This window comes from Dromiciops gliroides, chromosome 3, assembly GCF_019393635.1.
Source record: "Dromiciops gliroides isolate mDroGli1 chromosome 3, mDroGli1.pri, whole genome shotgun sequence".
Classification (NCBI taxonomy): domain Eukaryota; kingdom Metazoa; phylum Chordata; class Mammalia; order Microbiotheria; family Microbiotheriidae; genus Dromiciops; species Dromiciops gliroides.
In genome coordinates, this window is record NC_057863.1 from 649,748,638 (window position 1) to 649,767,371 (window position 18,734).

At 53.0% G+C, this 18,734-nt stretch overlaps 1 protein-coding gene across 1 annotated transcript in view; it reads left to right on the forward strand.

Annotated features, from left to right (window-relative positions):
• The first annotated feature begins 456 nt into the window (after positions 1-456).
• Positions 457-18,734, forward strand: part of POU2F2 (POU class 2 homeobox 2) — a 64,544-nt gene continuing 46,266 nt past the window's right edge. Inside the window, exons 1-2 of the mRNA XM_043992486.1 lie at positions 457-588; positions 16,161-16,230. Coding sequence (XP_043848421.1) covers positions 552-588; positions 16,161-16,230 — 107 coding nt within the window. The 5' untranslated portion in view covers positions 457-551. The remainder of the gene's footprint in view (positions 589-16,160; positions 16,231-18,734) is intronic.

Consider the following 18,734-nt stretch of genomic DNA (forward strand, 5'->3'; position numbering starts at 1 on the left):
TGCGGTCCATTGGCGCTCGCATCCACACTTCCCCGCTCTAGTCCTCTGGGGGTACAGCAGTCTGCCCTCCACCTGCCTCCCTGGGGCTCCCCTGCCCATCGAGCCCACCTACTCCTCAGCCCCCCCTTTCATACACACACCTGGGGGAGGGGGGCATCTGGACCTCTCCATTCCCCTCCGGCCCTCCCCTCTCTAGCCTGCAGGGGGCGCGCGGCGCTCCCCCTCCCTCTCTGCTCTCTGCCCAGAGCTCCCCCCGCCCGCCCGCCCTCCCTCCTCCTCCCGCCTCCTCCTTCTCCCTCCCTGAGCATCCTTGGGCTCGGGGTTGCCATGGGGACAAGGTGGGGGAGAGCCCGGGATGGCGCGCGCCTGGGCTCGCGCCGCCGCCAAGCGGGGCCGGGCGAGGAGGAGCGAGGGCGGGCGGGCGGGCGCAGCAGCAGCAGCAGCGGCAGAGGCGGGAGCAGCCCAAGGAGCGCAGGCAGCGAGCGGGAGCGGGAGCGGGGGGCCGGCGGCGGCGGCTCAGCCAGCCCCTCTGAGCCGGGCAGCTGACGCGCATGGCGGAGACAGCGGCGCCTACCGATGGAGCTAGAGGTGAGGCGCGCCCTCCCCTTGCTGCCTGGTCCCCCCCACCCCCCCCACTCTCCTCCGCCTCCTCCTCCTCCTCCTCCTCCTCCCGCTCCCCCTCGCCGCCCCTGCCCGTGCGCCTCCCCCCCCCCCCCAGCTCCATTTAAAAATCTTTAAAACTTTGCATATTAATATCCGCGCTTTGCATAATCTGCCCCGCGCTTTATTGATTGCAAAGCGGGCTTAATGCAGCCGGCGCGGCCCCCGTGGCTGGGAGAGCTGAGCCGGGAGCCGGCGGAGGCGCCTCGCTCCGGCTTCTCCCCCCCCCCACACCCAGCCCAGCCCCGCTTCTCCGCCTCGCCGGGGCGCCGCTTTTGGGGGCGCGGGGGGAAACGGGGGGCTGCCCCTGCCTGTGGCCTCCGAGACCGGGGCGGGGGCGGGGGCGCCGACGAAGGGGGCAGAATTGGGAGGAGAAGGGAGTGGATTAGGGGGAGAAAGGGGGAGCAGAATTGGGGAAGAAGCGAAAGAATTGGGGGGCGAGGGGGATAAAGGGGGGGTAGAAGCAGGTAAATTGGAGGAAGAAGGCCGAGAAAAGAGGGGAGGATTGGCAGAAAGGAGGGAGAAATAAGGGGAGAAGGGAGAAAATTAGGGGGAGAAGGGAGAGAAAAGGGGGGGGAGAATCGCAAAAGGGGAAGAATTAGGAGAGGGGGGAAAGGCAGAGAAATAGGGGAAGGAGGAAGGAATTCGGAGAAGGGAGAGAGAAGGGAAAAGGGGAGAGCAAAAAGGGAAGAAAAAGAGCATTGGAAGAAGGGGAGGATGGAGACGATGAGAGGCAGCGATGGTCGGGAAACAGGGGGGCTGAGGGGGGGAGGAATAGAAAGAAAGAGGGAGATTGAAGGAGAGAGGGAGGGATGCAGACGGGGGCTTCAAGGCAAAGGAGAAGAGGAAAGGATGCATTTGGAGAGAAAAAGAGTGAGGACAGCGGGGGAGACGGCAAGGATGGGGCGACAGCCGAGGCTGACCGAAGCTGGAGAGACCGGGAGAGGAGAAAGGGAAGGGGGGATGGACAGGGAGAGATGGAGAGGGAGAGAAAACAGGAGAGGAAAAAAAGAGTGAGGGGTGCTCGGGAAGAGAGAGCTTGGGGGGGGGGGACAGAACAGGGGACTGGAGAGAGGAAGGACCAGAAAAGAAGAGATGATGGAGCAATAGATGGAGGGAGGGAAGGGGAAAGGGGGAGGAAGAGAGGGGGAGGGGGAGAGAGAAAAGGGGGAAGGGAGAAGGAGAAAAAGAGGGAGGGAAAGAAAGGGGAGATGGAGAAAGAGGTGAGAGAGGGAAAGAGAAAAGGGGGTTGGGAAAGGAAAGGTGGTGGAGGGGTACTCAAAAACAGTAGGAAGAGGGGGGAGGAAAAGAGAAAAGAGGGGGGAGGAGAGTGGCTATGTAATGGGGGGACCAGCTCCCCAAGGCAGAGGAAGGGGAGGGGGCCAGGGATGCCCAGTCTGGACTCAATAAAACCCCAGAGCTTGACTAGAGAATAAAGAGACAAGGGTCTCTGCCCTCCCTTAGTCCCCTCTTCCAGACTACCTCCCAACTGGGAGGTTTTTTTTTGGGGGGGGAGGTTTTAAAATCTTTATTTTAAAAAAATCCTTGTGTAAGAATAAAGAAATCAGGAGGAAAGAGACATAAAAGAGAGAATGGGGCCGGGAGAGACTTGGGATGTGTGGGGGTTGTCTCCAGTATAGGGTTATTCAGGGGGTCCAGTGGAGGGTATTTGGGGGTCTGGGCTATTTTCTGATGAGGGCTTTTCTCAGTATTGAGGAAGGCATTTAACATCCAGCAGGCTGTTTCCTTCTTCTGTGGCAGGAATTGGGTGTTTTGTATTTAGTAGTCACTTAATAAATGCTTTTGGAATTGAATTGGACTGTTTTGGGGGGGGGGGGCTGTGATTTTTTTTTAAATATATATCAGAGGACATAGAGGGAACTGTTTCCCCCTTCCCAGATATTCTAGGGTGTGTGTGTGTGTGTGTGTGTGTGTGTGTGTGTGTGTGGGCTATCTGTGAGGGGGTGCTGTCTTCCCTTTAAAGAGGTACCAAGGTATATGGAGGGGGCTACTGGTTTCTGCTTAACAGGACTATTGATGGGAGGGGGATATATGTGCAGGACTCCCCCCCCCCCCCCGCCTTTACCTGAGTACAAGGGTGTATAAAATATTAGGATGTGAGGAAAGATGGGGGTTGAGTAAGTGTATACTCAGGTTGTTTAGGGGTGTAGGAGGGGGTAACAAGGTGTATAAGGGGTTGGTCAGAGCATAATAAAGGTATTCCTAGGTGGGTGGAGGTGTGAGGGGAAAGCTGGGGTATTTGTGTGACTAAGGGTGTGTGAAGGGAAGTCTGGGGAATGTGAGGGGGGCATGTAGGGTGTGATGTGTCCAGGTGTGTGGTGTATGTGTGTGGTGTGTGTGTGTGTGTGTGTGTGTGTGTGTGTGCCAAGGAGTTATCCAGAGGGTAAGGGGGAATCTAGGACATATTTGAGGGGGCGTTCACAGGTCTTCGGAATATGTGTCTGTTTCCTCATCTCAGGGACATCAGGGCATGAATGTGTGGATATGTGTGTGTGTGTGTGGGGGTATTATCAGAGTCGGAAGCCCTTTTAGGTGTGTTTGCTGATGGAGGAAAGGAGGGGGTGGGGACTGGAAAGAATGAGATAGAGGGGACAGGAAGGAGAGTTGTAGTAGGTGTGGAGAAAATGGGAGGTTAAGGGTGAGAGAGGCATGTGGAATTTGGGAGCTGGATCAGCCCTGGGGAGGGTGGGTGGTGGGTGGGGGTGGTGCTCGGGAGAGTCCCTTTGTCCAGAGGGAGAAGTGAAAAGTTCTTGTTGAGCCTGGCCAGGGCCCTTCACATCCTTCCCCCTACAGGTCTCCTTTCCTCCCTGTCTTGAGATCTTCCCTCCTCAGTCCCTCTTTGTTACCCCCTTTTCTCACACTTCCTCCTTAGTGCCTCTTTCTTCTCCCCATTCCCTTTCCCTTCTTCCTTGCTGTTCCCACCACCTCTAACCACTGCAATTTCCTCTCTCTCTCTCCTCTCTCTCTCTCTCTCTTCCCCCCTTTATCTCTTGGTATCTCAATCTCTCTTCTCTCTATTACCCAGTGTCTGTCTCTGTTTTTCTCTTTTCCTCAGACTTTTTGTCTCTTTTTCTCTTCCTCTGTCTCTGGGTGTTTCTTCTCTCTCCCTCCCTCCCCTCTGATGGCTGGTTTCATCTCCTTCATTCTTCTTCTGCCTCATTCTCCTTCCCTCTCCTTTTTTTCTCCTATTTCCTCTACCCGTGACCCCCACCCCCACCTTGAACCATCTTCTGAGGGTGATTGATGGATAAGGCCCATGGCATTGCCCTAGCCCCTCTCTGGATGTGCCCCAAACACTGTCATGTTTCCACTTTGGATGGTTGCCACCTTGGGCCTTGGACCAGAAGGCATAGCCCAAGACCCTGCTTCCTTTGGATAAGGATCACTTGCTTTGATCCTTTCTCAGGGGCATTTGTTCATCCCCATTGAGAAGCTGAGCTAGCCAGAAGGGGCCACAGGAAAATGCACTGGTCCCTCCCAGGGTTGAGGCCAGGCGGTCTAGGAGAACACAGGTTATGGAGAGGGGCAGAGACAGGGATCCACATATATGGGCATGAATTCAGGGTTATGGGGACAAGAGAGGGCTGGCTCATTTCCATCCAGAAGCTGATCTGGGCCATAGAGGTACAGGGGAAAGGGGACTCCCTGATACAGGTTTGCAGAGAAATTAGTTTCGGATTATGGAGCAGGTGGGCAGGTACGGCTGAGGGCTTTACAGACAAATGAATTCTTCATCCCGATCCAGAAGCCAAGGTAAACCTTAGGGGTCCGGGGCCATCACCACACAGGGCACTGGTTTGGTCGTGAGGAAATGAGGGGGTGGGGGTGGGCTCACAAACAGGCATCCCCAGGGAATGATCTCACGGATTTAAGGCCAGGAGACTTACATGCAAGTCAGCTTGTCCTCCTCTGGTAGCCGTGGTAGGATTTGGGGACATGGGGAAGAGAGAGATTCACCAATAGGGGTTCACAGAGGTATGGATGCATCCCAGTGGAGAGCCTGGGGGGGGTGTTGATTCAGATGCAGGGCAGGTAGGTATGCTAATGGTCTGGAAAGTTAGCTCATCTCCATTAAGAGGTAGGGGTTTGGGAGGCAGGGGGCAGGTGGGTTAATTTGGAAAGAGGAAGCTAAGAAGGATTGTGGAGAGAGCTGATGTGTGGGGCCACTGAGCCTGCGTTGGTCAGCGGGGCCGGCTCCAAAGAGACATAGCTTTAATCTAGGGGTCTGCAATCCCTTCCCCTCCAGACGAGCTGGCAGGGCACCCCAAGGAAGGCCCAGTGTTTGCATAGGGCTCAGAGTACCATGTGGAAGGCCTGTGAGTCCAAGGGCCCTGTTCTGGGAGGCTCGGGAGTGTGGGAGTGTGCGTAGTATTGGTGTCTGTGGGGGGTGGGGGGTGGGGAGTGGGTCGGCAATGGGAGTCGGGAGGTTTGCAGTCGGCTGTCGGCAGTGGAGAGTTGTAAGCGGGATTCTCTGCTATTTGCTCGTGAAGGGACCAAGGGCAGGGTTTTCCACTGTGTTTGTGTGAAAGGCATGATGGGTATAATATAGAAGGGACTCCGTGTATCTATATGTAAGTGTGTGTATGTTACAGAGAGACACACACAGAGACAGACGCGCACACATGCTATGCATACATGTCTCTGCTTTTGAGTCAGACAACCTCCGATGGAGTACATGGGTGTGTGTGTGTGTGTGTGTGTGTGTGTGTGTGTGTGTGTGTGGTATGGGTATATGTGTATGTGGTGTGTATGTGTGTGTGTGTGTGTGTGTGCATGTTTCAAGCACAGGGACAGGTATAGCTTACTGAACAACTCTGGGGGCTGTTATCGCACCCTGAGTCTCCCCCGTTTTCCAGTTCCTGACACTCAAAGAGACGCTTCTACTTTTGTTTGCACTCATAAGATGGCCAGGGCCAGTCCCCTCCCTCTCCTTTGTAGAATGTGGGAGATGCTGGTCAAACCTCATTCTCAGTGGGCACACTGAAAGGGGACCAGTTGCCCCTCCCCATCGCTGCACCATCAAGATCCCAGACCTTTTTGTCCTACTTAGGGCTCAGGGACTTAATTCCTATGTGATCTTCTGTAAAGCCCTTCCTGTCTGAATTTTCTTCTAGCTCTGACATCCTCTATTCTAAGGCCCCTCCAATCCCTGACATTCCAAGTTCTAAGACCCTTCCTAGCTCTGACATTCCCTGTTCTTTTTTTTTTTTTTAAGTAAGGCAATTGGGGTTAACTGACTTGCCCAGGGTCACACAGCTAGTAAGTATTAAGTGTCTGAGGCTGGATTTGAACTCAGGTACTCCTGACTCCAGGGCTGGAGTTGCACCACCTAGCTGCCCCTGACATTCCCTGTTCTAAGGCCCCATCCAGCTCTGACATCCCCTGTTCTAAGGGCCCTCCCAGCTCTAACATTCCCTGTTCTAAGGCCCCTCCCAGCTCTGACATCCCCTGTTCTAAGGGCCCTCCAGCTCTGACATCCCCTGTTCTAGGGGCCCCCCCCCAGCTCTGACATCCTCTGTTCTAAGGGCCCTCCCAGCTCTGACATTCCCTGTTCTAAGGCCCCTCCCAGCTCTGACATTCTAAGTTTTATGTTCTAAGGCTCCTCTGTTTTTTAATGCTGCGTTCTAAGAGCCCTTCCAGATCTGATACTCTAGAATTCTATGACGTTCCTTAGGTGTATCTCAGAACAGGCTTCAGCTCTGCCCTCTCCCCTGTTCTGCCTGACCACCTTCTTTCCCCTGTGCTGTTTCACAAAGCCCTTCAATCCTACCCCATTTCCTTTGATCCTTGCCATGGCCCTGGGAGCAAGGGGGGCAAGGAATTTTGTCCTATTGTAGAAATGGAGGAAAATGGACTGAGCTCCTGGTGTGGGGGGCTTGCCAGTCACTGCCGGGGCTATTCTAGCAGAGTCTCAGGGCCAGTGAGGACCAGAAGGAACCAGGGTCCCTGGAATTTTCTGCCTTTTCCCTCATCATACAGGGAGCTATGGCTCCCGCCAGCCAGCCAGCTCCTGGCTCAAGACTTCACACATTACAGCTTCTAGCATGTCTTTCCCTTGGCCCTCCGAGGGATAACTTCCTTCAGTTGTATCCTGAGTCTGTCTATATGGTTACAAAATCATGGAGTTTAATTGGAGCTGGAACGCATCTCAGAAATCATTTGGTTCAACCCTTTTGCTGTTTAAATTGCAATGACTGAAGTCCCAAGTCGGGGGCTTCACTTGCAGGTAGCCTCCAGCTGGGGAGGAAGGGGAGAAGTGAGACACGGCCAGAGACATCTCTTATTTCCTCTTCCTTCAAGGCCCAAGGTATTCTGGGCCAGGGCTGGGAGTCCTCTTCCTCAGGGGACTCACTGTCCCCTCAGTAAGGGTGGTCACCTCCATCTTGTTTCTATACTATCGGACAAGGAGTCTCTCAAGGAGAGAAACAACTGAATGGGAGAGGAGGCCAGTGGGCCTTGCACAGAACCCCAGCCTCAGGCTACCTAGAACTGTTCTCTGCTACCACTTTACTAGGTCTAGATCCCAGAGTTATTGAGAATAAGGCAGAAAGAATGGATCCTCTCTCCTTGTGCCTCTCCAGGGCATGTGTGGTCATGTTATAGGGTAGGGGAGGGTGGCTCAATCTCTGGGTTCAAAGGCCATCCATTCCTCTTCAAATGGTGGAGATGTCTGTTGGTGCAGAAGCGCACGACAACATTACTTACCCTCTGCAGCCAGGAGACGAGGGTCTTCCTAATTAATGTATGTCATTATCCCCCAGTGTACCTCTCTTTCTCTCTTTTCTTTCTTTGTGTCTTTCTTCCCTGCCTCTCGTCTCCTGTCTTCCTGTTGTTTGTCGTCTTTCTCCCTCTTTTTTGTGTATCCGCTTCTCTCTCTGTATCCCTCTGCCTTCTGTTTCTTTCCTCCCTGTATTCCTCTGTTAACGTCAAAGCTGGGATTTCTTTGTGGGCTTTCTTCTCCTTCTACAACCCACCCCTGTTATGTTCTGGTTTGGTCTCTCCGTGTGAGATATTAAGGGCCTGGTGGGGCTTGGGGTTCAGTCTTGGAAGGCCCCTTTTTGTCTCTGAGGATGAGCAAATGGGTTGGAAGTGCCACCTCTCACTTCCTACAGATCTGGGTTACAGATTTAAACGAGTGGGAATAAAGAATAGTTCAGGGAGCAGCTAGGTGGCGCAGTGGATAGAGAACCAGCCCTGGATTCAGGAGGACCTGAGTTCAAATCCGGCCTCAGACACTTAACACTTACTAGCTGTGTGACCCTGGGCAAGTCACTTAACCCCAATTGCCTTACCAAAAACCAAAAGAATAGTTCAGTCGGCCTGGGTCTGGGATTCCTCAGTGCTGCCAGTCTACCTTCAAGCCAACCTCCTAGTGTGCTCACTCAGCGGTCCTCTCAGACAGAAAGTCCTTGACCAAGTTCCCACAGGTTTCTGACTACCAAGACAGGCTTCCTAAAGGAAGTTGCTCTAGATCTGGGGTTTAAAGAGCCTTTGGGATTTGGGTCAATTGAGAGAAAGGTGTTTGGGGGCAGAGATAGGCCTGGGAAATTCAGGGGATAGGGAGGCTAGCTAGCAATGGGCCACAGAGGCCTCAAGTGCGAGGATGGGGACTTTGGACTAGAGCTGAAGGTCAATAGGGAGACATTATTGAGCCTATATACAGAGGAGGCAGCATCGTGGGGTAAATGGCCTCTGCTGGACTTAGAGACCAAGGAATCGGGTTCAAATCCCAGCTTTGACACTTGTTCCCTGTGTGTCATTCCCCCCACTGACCTTGCCGCCTCAGTTTCCTTATTTGTAATATAAGGGATCCTGATTGGATCATCTCCAAGGTCCCTTATACCTCCTGACGTTCTGTGGTGTCAGACGTGGAAGAATATGGAAGGCTTGGATCCTACTCAGTAGCTCTGCCCTAGACTCGCTGTGTGGCCTTGGGCAAAGTCCTGCCCCTCTCTGAGCCTCAGGTCCTTTCTCTGTGGAACAAGGCGGGTATGTGTGGTGGTTTCTAAGGTCTTTTTTTACTCTGATGGCCGGTCATTTAAAACCCCAGCCTTCCATGGTCACTTGAGTTTGGAGTCAAAGGTATCAGAGTTCTATCCTCCGACAAATCCTTTCTTCTCTCAGGACCTAACTTCTCTTTTCTGTACAATGAGGGGCTTGGACTACGGGATCTCTAAGATCCCTTTTGAGAGGCAGTGTGGTGTAGTGGCTAGTGTGCTGGACTTGTAGTCAGGAAGACTGCAAAGGACTTAAACGAAATGTCTGAGTCACAGATATATTCAAGTGGGCAAAGTGGGGTTGGGTATAGAATTCCTGAGGGAGGGCTTGGGGCCTTCCCCTCCCTCCTCCCTCCTATGAGCTGCATGACCCTGGGGTATTTCATGTCACTGGGCCTCACTTTCCTCATTTGTAAAATGAGGAAGTTGTCCATGTGACGTCTAAGTTCCCTTCTAAAATCTACGATCCCATCAGCCTTTCCATCTCTGGTCTAGACCCCAAGAAAGATCCCAGCTCTTTCATTCTGTGTTCCGTGTTCTAAGGGCCCTTCCAGCTCTTGAAAGTTTGTCATCACTCTCATAGGTTTAAGGCTTCTGTTTAAAAGGAGGTGGACACACGTGGACAAAGGCCAAGAGACTGACCCTCCTACGATACACCTATCCACATCACATGGCCAGAAACCACAAAGGAAGGACTGGCCCACTGACTCCTGGGTGCCAGAACTATTAGAACACGGGTCAGCAAACTAAGGGATCGGTTTGGTCCCCTGTCTGTTCTCGTGTGGGCCTGAATGGTTTTTACATTTGTAAATAAAGTTTTTTTGTATTTTAAAATGTAAAAAAGCATTCTGTAATCATGGGCTTCAGGTTGGGTTTGCCTTGCTGACCTAGCGTGCCACCCCTTGTATTAGCAGAGAAGAGTTCTGTTTGGCCTGGGTCTGAGGCTCTCCCCCCAAAGCCAGTGCCCTTCCCTCCCATGTAGGCTTATTATGTTGTATGGCAGAGCTGTTATCTGCTCCAGACTCTGGCCTGGGACCTGTACCCTCCAATGAGACACATGTAATGCCCAGAAAGCTTTGTTCCACCCACAACCATGGGGAATAGAATAGAGGGAAACCATAGGCTCCCCTCTGAGAATTGGGAGACTGCCGCCGCTCCCCTCCCCAATAGCCTATCGCGCAGCCTTAGGATCCTCTTCCCCTCCCTCCCCACAAGCACACCCTTCAGACCCCGTCACTGTCATGTTGTGCTAAGGAAGGGTTACATGTTCATGCTCACACATATGGATGTACAAGTTCACATGTGTGTGCATCCAGACCACTCTGGTGTATAAATGAGTATCTACATACACTCACGTTTCATGTCACCCCAGGGAGCCAGAAACACAGGTCACGCTTGTACACAGAGACACATACACCCCCATGTGGGCCACCCTATCACACAAACGCCTAAAGGGACTAACACCCAGTGTTCTATAACCTGCCTGCTGCCCTCCCTGGTTCTCGAACTACCAGTCTGAGAAGTTGCCCCCAATCCCTGGTGGGTCCTGAAGGAGGGTGAACTAAAGCCATGGACTCAGGGAGACCCCCTGGGCTAGGTCTGCCCCAGGGTGGACAGGAGGTATCTAGAACCAGCCCTCCTTCTTTCCTGCAGGCTGAGACTGGGGGGGGGGTGTGAAGACCACACCCATGCTGGACAGCTGGAGTGGGGGAAGGGAGAAGGGGGGGCAGGCCCTCTGTGTGTGTGGCTAAATGTGGGGGGGCATTTTCCATGGGTGTCCTGATGATGCCTGAAATCCTCACATCTCTGTGTGTGCCTAGGGTTGTGTATGGGTGAAGGTTGTATTATGTACAAGTATGCGCTTGGTGTTTTCTGGTGTCTGTGTGTGTGTGTGTGTGTGTTTGTGATTTGTTATGTGTTTCTCTGTACGTGCCCAGTCACAGCGGCATACCTACATAGAACACACGTACACATGTATGTGTGTGTGTCCCTAGGCATCCCTATTCCATGTGTGTTTGCGTGTCTGGGAACATGGCCTGTGGGGTCACCCGGATGTGGAGTGTGTCCGGGCCGGCTCAGGGCCTGCAGACGTAGGCACGTCTGGGAGTCTGGGAGGCAGAGCCTTTGTGTGTCCGTCGTCGTTAACTCGGTGCCTGGGGGGAGGGGGGAGCGTGTTCAGAAGGCTGCTCGGCCGCTTGGCCACCACAGGGCCTCTGAATGTGGATGTGGGGGTGGGGGGGAGGCGGCCAGTGCTATTTACTGGGGCTCTTTCTGTCTGGATGTCCCCGTGGCTCAGACCCCTTAATTGTATCTGCATCTTTACACAGGTGTCCAACATCCTTTAGGGTCCGGGTGACTCCCTGTATTTCTAGGGGAACGTCCATCTCTGACGGTGATCTGGGGGGTTTATCCCTGCCTGCCTTCTCGCCTTCACTGCTGTCTCTGCATTGGCCACTCACCTCTGAGCCTTTCCTGTTTCTTTTTTTAAAGGAAGCTGCAGGGCTTTTGGGGGGAACGAGGGGAAGTCTCTCTGACTATTAGGGTGTTTCTTTATCTCTCAATTGACTCTCCATATTTAGGCTGTCCCTGAGTCTTTTAGAGGGTTCTGTGTCTCTCAGGGGCCTCTTCATATTTTAGGGCACTTGAGTCTTTGTTTCTGTGTCTTTTGGGGGGCCTCAACATCTTTCTATTCATCTCTGCACTTTTCAGGACATCTTTATGAATTTCCAGGGGTCTCCCCACCTCTCTGTCTGACCCCTCATCCCACGGGGTGTCTCTGCATTGTTTGCTGGGTGTCTCTGAGTGTCTCAGGAGGTCTTCATCTGTCAGGGCCCTTCTGTTTACTGTCTCACAGCTGCTGGGCTGGTCTCAGAGTCTTCCTTTATGGGTGGGTGGGGGCCCTTTTGTCAGATGCAGGTAAATAAGGGGACTTGCTTTGTGTTCCCCCAAGAAGGACCACTCAGGGTCTGCCAGGCACGGATGGTGTCTAACCCCCCCCCCCAACCCTGCAACCCATCCCCTCCTCCTCCTCCCCCTCCTCCTCCTCCCCCCATGACCTCTGCTGCCTGCCAGCCCAGAATACATATTTATCAGAGTCCACAGGGGCTGCCCTTCCCCCACTGCTCCCCTCAGGGCCCAGGCTGCCCGGCTGCGGAGAAATTAACCCTGTGACACAGGAGAGCGGCTGACACCCGCCCTGCCCGCTGTGACACGCGCACACAAACGCACACACATATACACGTGTGCAGCCCCGAGCCAGCCTCACTGGCCAGGCAAAGGACAGAGAAAGGTGTACACCACACACACACACACACACACACGTACACACCCCTCCAATAGTGAAGCATACAGAGATATGCACACACACAAACTCACAGAAATCACCCCCACCTACAGAATGGGACACGTGGACATGGGCACAATAACACGATACATGTACACTAGCCTGGGCTGTTCTGCACGTGGAAGGAACCACAGGCACACACGTGTAATTGAACATGCAGAGGTGCGAGGTGGACACGTGGAGAAATGCACACATGCCCCAAAACAGACATATTCCTGTACGATGCCCAGCTATCCATGGAAGGCATAGGAAGGCGCACACGCGTGTGAATGACCCCGCAGAAATGATGAGGCGGGCAGAATGCTGTGGCCAAGGGCTCATGCCCCCATCCAGGAAATTTCAACACGTTTGTTGTGAAGCACAGTCACACCCCTGTTTACCCACACACGTGTGCCAAAGGCTGTGGCACGGTACCTGCCTCTCCTGTTGCTTTCCTCAGTCCCCCTCCACTGTCCTCTAACCTGTTGCTCAATCCAAGGCCTCCGGGTTCCAGGGAGGAGGGTGAGGTGCTGATGGTCCAGCCTGGACCTCCCCTCTCCAGCCGGCCATTGGACTGCCCTTCAGTGGAGTAGAGATCAGAAGAGGGGGAGCCCGTTAGGGACTCGGCTGGTTAGGGAGGGCCTCCAGGAGGCGAGGGTACGGGAGCCAGGCCTACAAGGACCCGCTCCTCAAAGACCCTGGGGGAGGATTCTCTGCTTCCAGGGGAGCACAGAGAGAAGCCTCTGGAAGCGAGGGCCGGGCCTCCCTGGTGTAGCCTGTCCACCGGAGCCTCCCTCTCCAGTCCTGGCTGCTGGCTTCTTCCTGAGCCTGCTTATCGATAGGTTAAGTGGAAGGGTCAGGGTTATTGACCATCCGATTAGGAGCTTGTCAGATCAATTCTCCTTTCGTCTCCTCCTTCTCCTCCCTGCCTCCCGCCCTCTCCTCACTTGTCCTGGTGCTCCCGATTGCTGGTGTCTTTAGCCTTGGCCCCATCCTCCCCACAGCGGGGCCCACATCCTGTGCTGTGCCTGCCCCTTCCCACTATCTGTGCCTCCCCACCTCATGCCCTCCTACTGAGACAAAGTCACTGAATGTCCCGTCTAGGTGAACCTTGGTGGCTGGTGGGTCCAAACCATCATGTTACAGGTGGGAAACACTCAAGGCTCAGAGAGGGGAAGGGACTTGCCTAAGGTCACACAGTACACATGGAACCTGGGATGAGAACCCAGCCCAGTGATGTGTGGGCCAAGGCTCTGCCTGGCCCCGCGCACCCTTCCTGGAGCCACAGCATCAGCAGGGGAAAGAGAAGGAGGCGGTGAGCCAGGGAGACGCTACAGGCTGGCGCAGACCCTGGCCTCATCTTCTTTTCTTTAGGCCTCGGTTTCCCTCCTTTTAGCTCCAGTCTCTGAAACGTGAACATTCCATGCTCTGCTGTTGTCCCCAGGTCTGATGTCTGTGTCCTGTTCCCAGCCTTTCATCTGGGTGACTCCCACAGAACAGGCCCATAAGCAGCGTTTGTCAGGTGGAATGGGAACTAGACATTCTGCGCTCAGGGCTCCTCCAGCTCTGTTGTTCCTCAGCCTTATCTCTGGCTGTGTGCTCATAGGCAACTTCTCCTCCCTCTCTGAGCCTGCTCCACCCTCTGTAACATAAGGGATTAGACTAGACTGTCTCTTTTGTTCTGGCATTGGACATGCTGACAGTCCCTGTCCTAAGGGCCCTCCCAGCCCTGACATCCCCTGTCCTAAGGGCCCTCCCAGCCCTGACATCCCCTGTCCTAAGGGCCCTCCCAGTCTTGACATCCCCTGTTCCCTCCCAGCCCTGACAGTCCCTGTTCTAAGGATCCTCCCAGCCCTGACATCCCCTGTTCTAAGGGCCCTCCCAGCCCTGACATCACCTGTTCCCTCCCAGCCCTGACAGTCCCTGTTCTAAGGATCCTCCCAGCCCTGACAGTCCCTGTTCTAAGGGTTCTCCCAGCCCTGACATTCCCTGTTCTAAGGGCCCTCCCAGCCCTGACATCCCCTGTTCTAAGGGCCCTCCCAGCCCTGACATCCCCTGTTCCCTCCCAGCCCTGACATTCCCTGTTCTAAGGGTTCTCCCAGCCCTGATAGTCCCTGTTCTAAGGTGCTGCCCAGTTCTAACTGTTCATGTTCTGCATTCTACATTCTATGTTCTGACATTCTATAGTCTTGTGCCTTTCTGTGTGACCTCAGAAAACCCCCATCCTCTCTCTGGGCTTGTTTTATCCTCTATAAGTAAGAGTGTCCGTTTGTCGTCTCTAAGGTCTCTCTGGCTCCAGCATCCCAGGCACTAACATCCCACGTTCTAAGGCCCCTCTCCGGCCTGAGCTTCTCTGTTCTGCGTTCTGAGTTGTATGTCCTAACATTTTGAGGTTCATGCCTTGCTGTGTGACTTTGGGAAAATCTCTTTGCCTCTCTGGGCCTCAGTTTCCCCCCCTTGGTAATACGAGGGTCTTGGATTCGGAGACTGAGAGCTGGGGAATCCCCAGCCCCCCCTGTTCCCCCCCCAGCTGCCGTCACTTACAGCAGTATTGACGGCCCGCGGTGTCTGGCCGTGTTCTACACTCCGCGCGGCTAATTGTTTTGACTGGGAATTGGCAAGGCGATTAAACGCCATCGATTTCCCCCCGCGCGCTGCATCGATTTTTAAATTTCCTATTGATCCCGGCCCTAAATCTCCTTAACCAAGACCTCACAGCGCAGATGACAAGCCCTGATTAGCTCCCCCGCCCCTTGAGAGATCCTGGGGGGGGGGGAACAGGCCCATGTTCCCTTTTTGTTTCCCCCCCCCACCTCCCAACCCCAGGTGGGGATCCCACCAAAGCAGCCTGGGAATGGTAGATTCACAGACTCCTCCCTTCCCCTCCATGCCCCGAGTCTCTGGGCTTGGTACTTGGGGATTATCCAAGCTCCTCATTTAACAAAGAGGGAAACTGAGGCCCAGTGCGGAGAGGCAAAGAAGAAAGAGAATGACTGGGAGGGGCGGGCAGGGAGTTAAAGCCAGAACAAGGGCTAGAAGAAGCAAGGTCTCCTGACTCCCAGTCACAGATCACAGAATATTAGAGCTAGGAAAACCTTAACTCCAAGCCCTATGTTTGGCAGAGAAGAAAACTGAGCCCCAGCAGGGAGAGGTGCCTCTGACTTTGACCATCCGTGAGACCTGGAAGGCCTCAGTTTCTTCATCTGGAAAGTGAGAAGGGCAGACAGAAGGGTCTGAAGCCCTTTCTGGATCCTAACTGAGCATCCCCATGACTTGCCCGAGCTCACACAGAAGACCAGATATGGACCAAGAACCGGAGTCAGGTTTCCTGCTTACACCCAGCCCAGAGCTCCCCATGCCCCTTACTGTCCGGATCCCTGGATATCATCTTCCCAACCCCTTCATTGTACAGAATAGGAAACTGAGGCTCTGGGATGGGAAGGGGCTCGTTCGAGGTCACAGTGGGTCGTACAGAAAGTCCCCTTTCCTTTCGAGTTTAGAGAGTCAAATGGTACAGTGCTTAGGGCGCTAGCCTTGCTGTTAGAAGACCTGGGTTCAAATCTCCCCTTACTAGCTTCATGACTCTTGGCACGTCACTTAAATACTCTGTGCCTCAGTTTCCACTCCCCCATTCCCAGCCTGTCAGCCCTGCTTTAGTCTTATCTGGGAAGATTAGAACATAAGTCCCCTGAGGGCAGACTTGCCTAGGTATCTCCCTAACACAGTGCCCGTAGTGTAGTAACTGCTTAGAAAATGCTCATTAAATGAATGGGCGAGTGAATGAAGGAATGAAGGCCCTGGCCCTGGTTTTAATTCTGTCCCTGTCTTGCTGTGTGACGTTGGGGAAATCGCTTGCCTTCTCTGAGCTTTTGTTTTGGACCATACACAATGAGGTGGTTGGGTTAGATGGTCCCTTGCAGGTCTGTGATTCTGTGCTTCAACGTCATACATTCCAAGGCTTTTCTGACTTTATATGGGCCCCTGTCTTATCTACTTCTATGCCCAGGAAATCCTTAAGGACAGGGACGTGGATCCTCGTAGCTACCTCTCCTTTATCCCCAAGCAGGGTTCTGGATGGGGGTGGGGGTAGACACCTGAGGGACATCGTTGGCTTGAAGTGACTTCTTTCTTTCTCCCTCTCTTCCCCTCGCCGACTAAAGGTTCTCGATTGGACTGGGTTGGTGGACTGAATGAGCTGACCCCCCTGCTGCTGCTGCTGCTGCCCAAGAGGTAAGGACCCAGCGTCCGGGAGTAGTGGGAGGGAGTTCCTGTCTGATGGAATTAGATTCTTGTCGGCGGGAGGGGGGGGGACACTGGGCAGGGGGCCTCAGTGGATCACAAGTCCCACATGAACCAGCCATGGGAGGGAGCTAGGTAACAGAATCCTGGGACATGCGGGGTCTAGAATGAGTTGGGTAATGCTTCCATTGTCTTCCTGCTCTGGCTAGGCCACAGGTGAAGGACTGTGTTCAAGTCTAGGCTATCTCAGCTTAGAAAAGATTTTCGCAGAGGTGGGCAACCAGGATGTCTGGGGGCCTTGGGATCTTGCCATTGGAAGCCCTCTTGAAGAAACTGGAGGTGTTTAGCTTTGGGAAAGGGAAGCCGTGGTGGGGGCATGAGGGCTGTTGTCAGGTACTCGAAAGGCTTTCTTTGGCCAATAGCTAGAAGTCTCAGAGACATCGTTTTGGCCAAATACAAGGAAAAATCTCCTGATATTCGCAGCTGGCCAAAAGTAGAGCAGGCTCCTCCATGGTAATGACTTTCCTCCACTGAGATCATCAAACTGAATCTAGACGTCCAAAGGAGCCCAGGATTTAGAGGGACTTTGGAGATATCGTCCAGTACCCTTGTTTTACATTTGGGGAAACTGAGGCCCAGTTGAATGGGTGGAGGACCACTTCCCAGGTGCATCAGAGGAGAGGTTCCTTTCGTGGATGGGTTGGAGGGGATGGCTATTGAGACCCCTCCCAACTCTCTCAAATTCTGCCAGTCTGTAAAAGCGACTGAGTTCAGACCTCTAATAACAGGATTACAATTTGAACCTAGGTCCTCAGACCTGTGCTGTTTTTATTGCCCTACGCTGCCATTTGTAAGTGACTATAATAGGGTTTGCTTTGATACCGGGCGGGGGGGAACCAGAACACCCTCCCATGACTGAATATGTTGGGAAACAGGGTGAGTTCTCTGTAAAAGGTTCTGCCTTAGGAGCCGGGAAATCTGGGCTGCCTTTTTCCTCCTGGGTAATATGGTGAAAACTTAAGGTTCTCTCACAAGATTCTTGTGAGGCCCAAATACCAGTTGTTTGTTGTTGTTGTTTATTGTTTCAATGATGACCAACTCTTTGTGGGGTTTTCTTGGCAAAGATACTGCAGTGGTTTGCCATTTTCTTCTCCAGCTCATTTGACAGATGAGGAAACTGAAACACACAGGGTGAAGTGACTTGCCCAGGGCCACACAGCTAGTAAGTGTCTGAGGCTGGATTTGAACTCAGGAAGATGAGTCTTCCTGACTCCAGGCCCGGCACCCTATGCACTATGGCACCCCCTAGCTGTCCTGCTAAATAACAGTAATGGATGAGAAAGGGGAGCAGCAAGGGCTCTATGAATTGTAGAGCATGTTGTAAGCTTTGGTGACCTTTGTATATGCTCAAACTATAGAGGGCTGTGTAAATGTCAGAGAACTTTGTGCACTGCAATTACAAAATCATAAAAGCTTTGTAAACCAGACGGTGCTCTGCAATGCTGTGGAGGGCTTCATAAATTAGAGAACTCTCATTGCGTGTAGAACCCATTTTGTAAACCATTAAGGATGGGCTTTATAAACTGTAAAGTGCTTTGTGAATTGTAGGGGATTTGTAGATTACAAGGTGCTTTGCAAATAGTAGAGGGCTTTCTAATCAGTATAAAGTGCTTTGAAAACCATTGAGGGCTTTGGAAACCATGATGCAGTTTTCATGAAGAAACTGAATATAAAGATGGGATTAAAATCCTGGTTATGTTTTATGTCTAGGACAGGGTTCAAGTCAGGGGGAAGGTAGTAAGTTGAAGGATGTGTTGTCATCAGTCTTCAGGGTCAGTGTACACGGTGTGGACATCAACTAATCAGTGTCATTGATTTGGCAACAAACAAAGCAGAATTTATTTACCAAAATGCATGTTGTCCTCAATGTTGTCTCCTTTGGGAGGCTGCAAATTGACTCTAGGGTCAGTCTGGCGTTTGGGACAGAGCCCTGGGAGTCAGCTTTGGGTTCTAGTGGCAGCTTTGGCCATGGCTTGCTCTGTGGCTTTGGGCCAATTTCTTTCTTTTTCCTCTTTTTTTCTTTTCTTTGGGCCTTGGTTTCCTCTGACTTAAAAGGAGGATATTGGACTCCATAGTCTCTCATGTCCATTTCAGTTCTAACACGCATGTTCTGTGTTCTCAGGCCCATCAAGCTCTGACACCCAACATTCCAAAGGTTCTGATGTTCTCCTTCCTAAGGTTGCTCCCACTTCTGCCCTTCTAAGTGGTAAGGGCCCTCTTAGGCCTGCCCCTTCACTCTAGCTCTGGCCTTCTCTGTATGAGGTCCCTCTCAGTTCTGCTATTCCATGTTCTCTGAATATTCCATTTCTCTGAAATTCTGTGTTCCAAGGGCCTTCCTTCCCAGAACATGCCTGTCAGAACTGGAATGAACAATAGAGACCATGTAGTCCAACCACCTATGTTCTAACAGCCCTCCCAGTTCTGACACTCTCTGT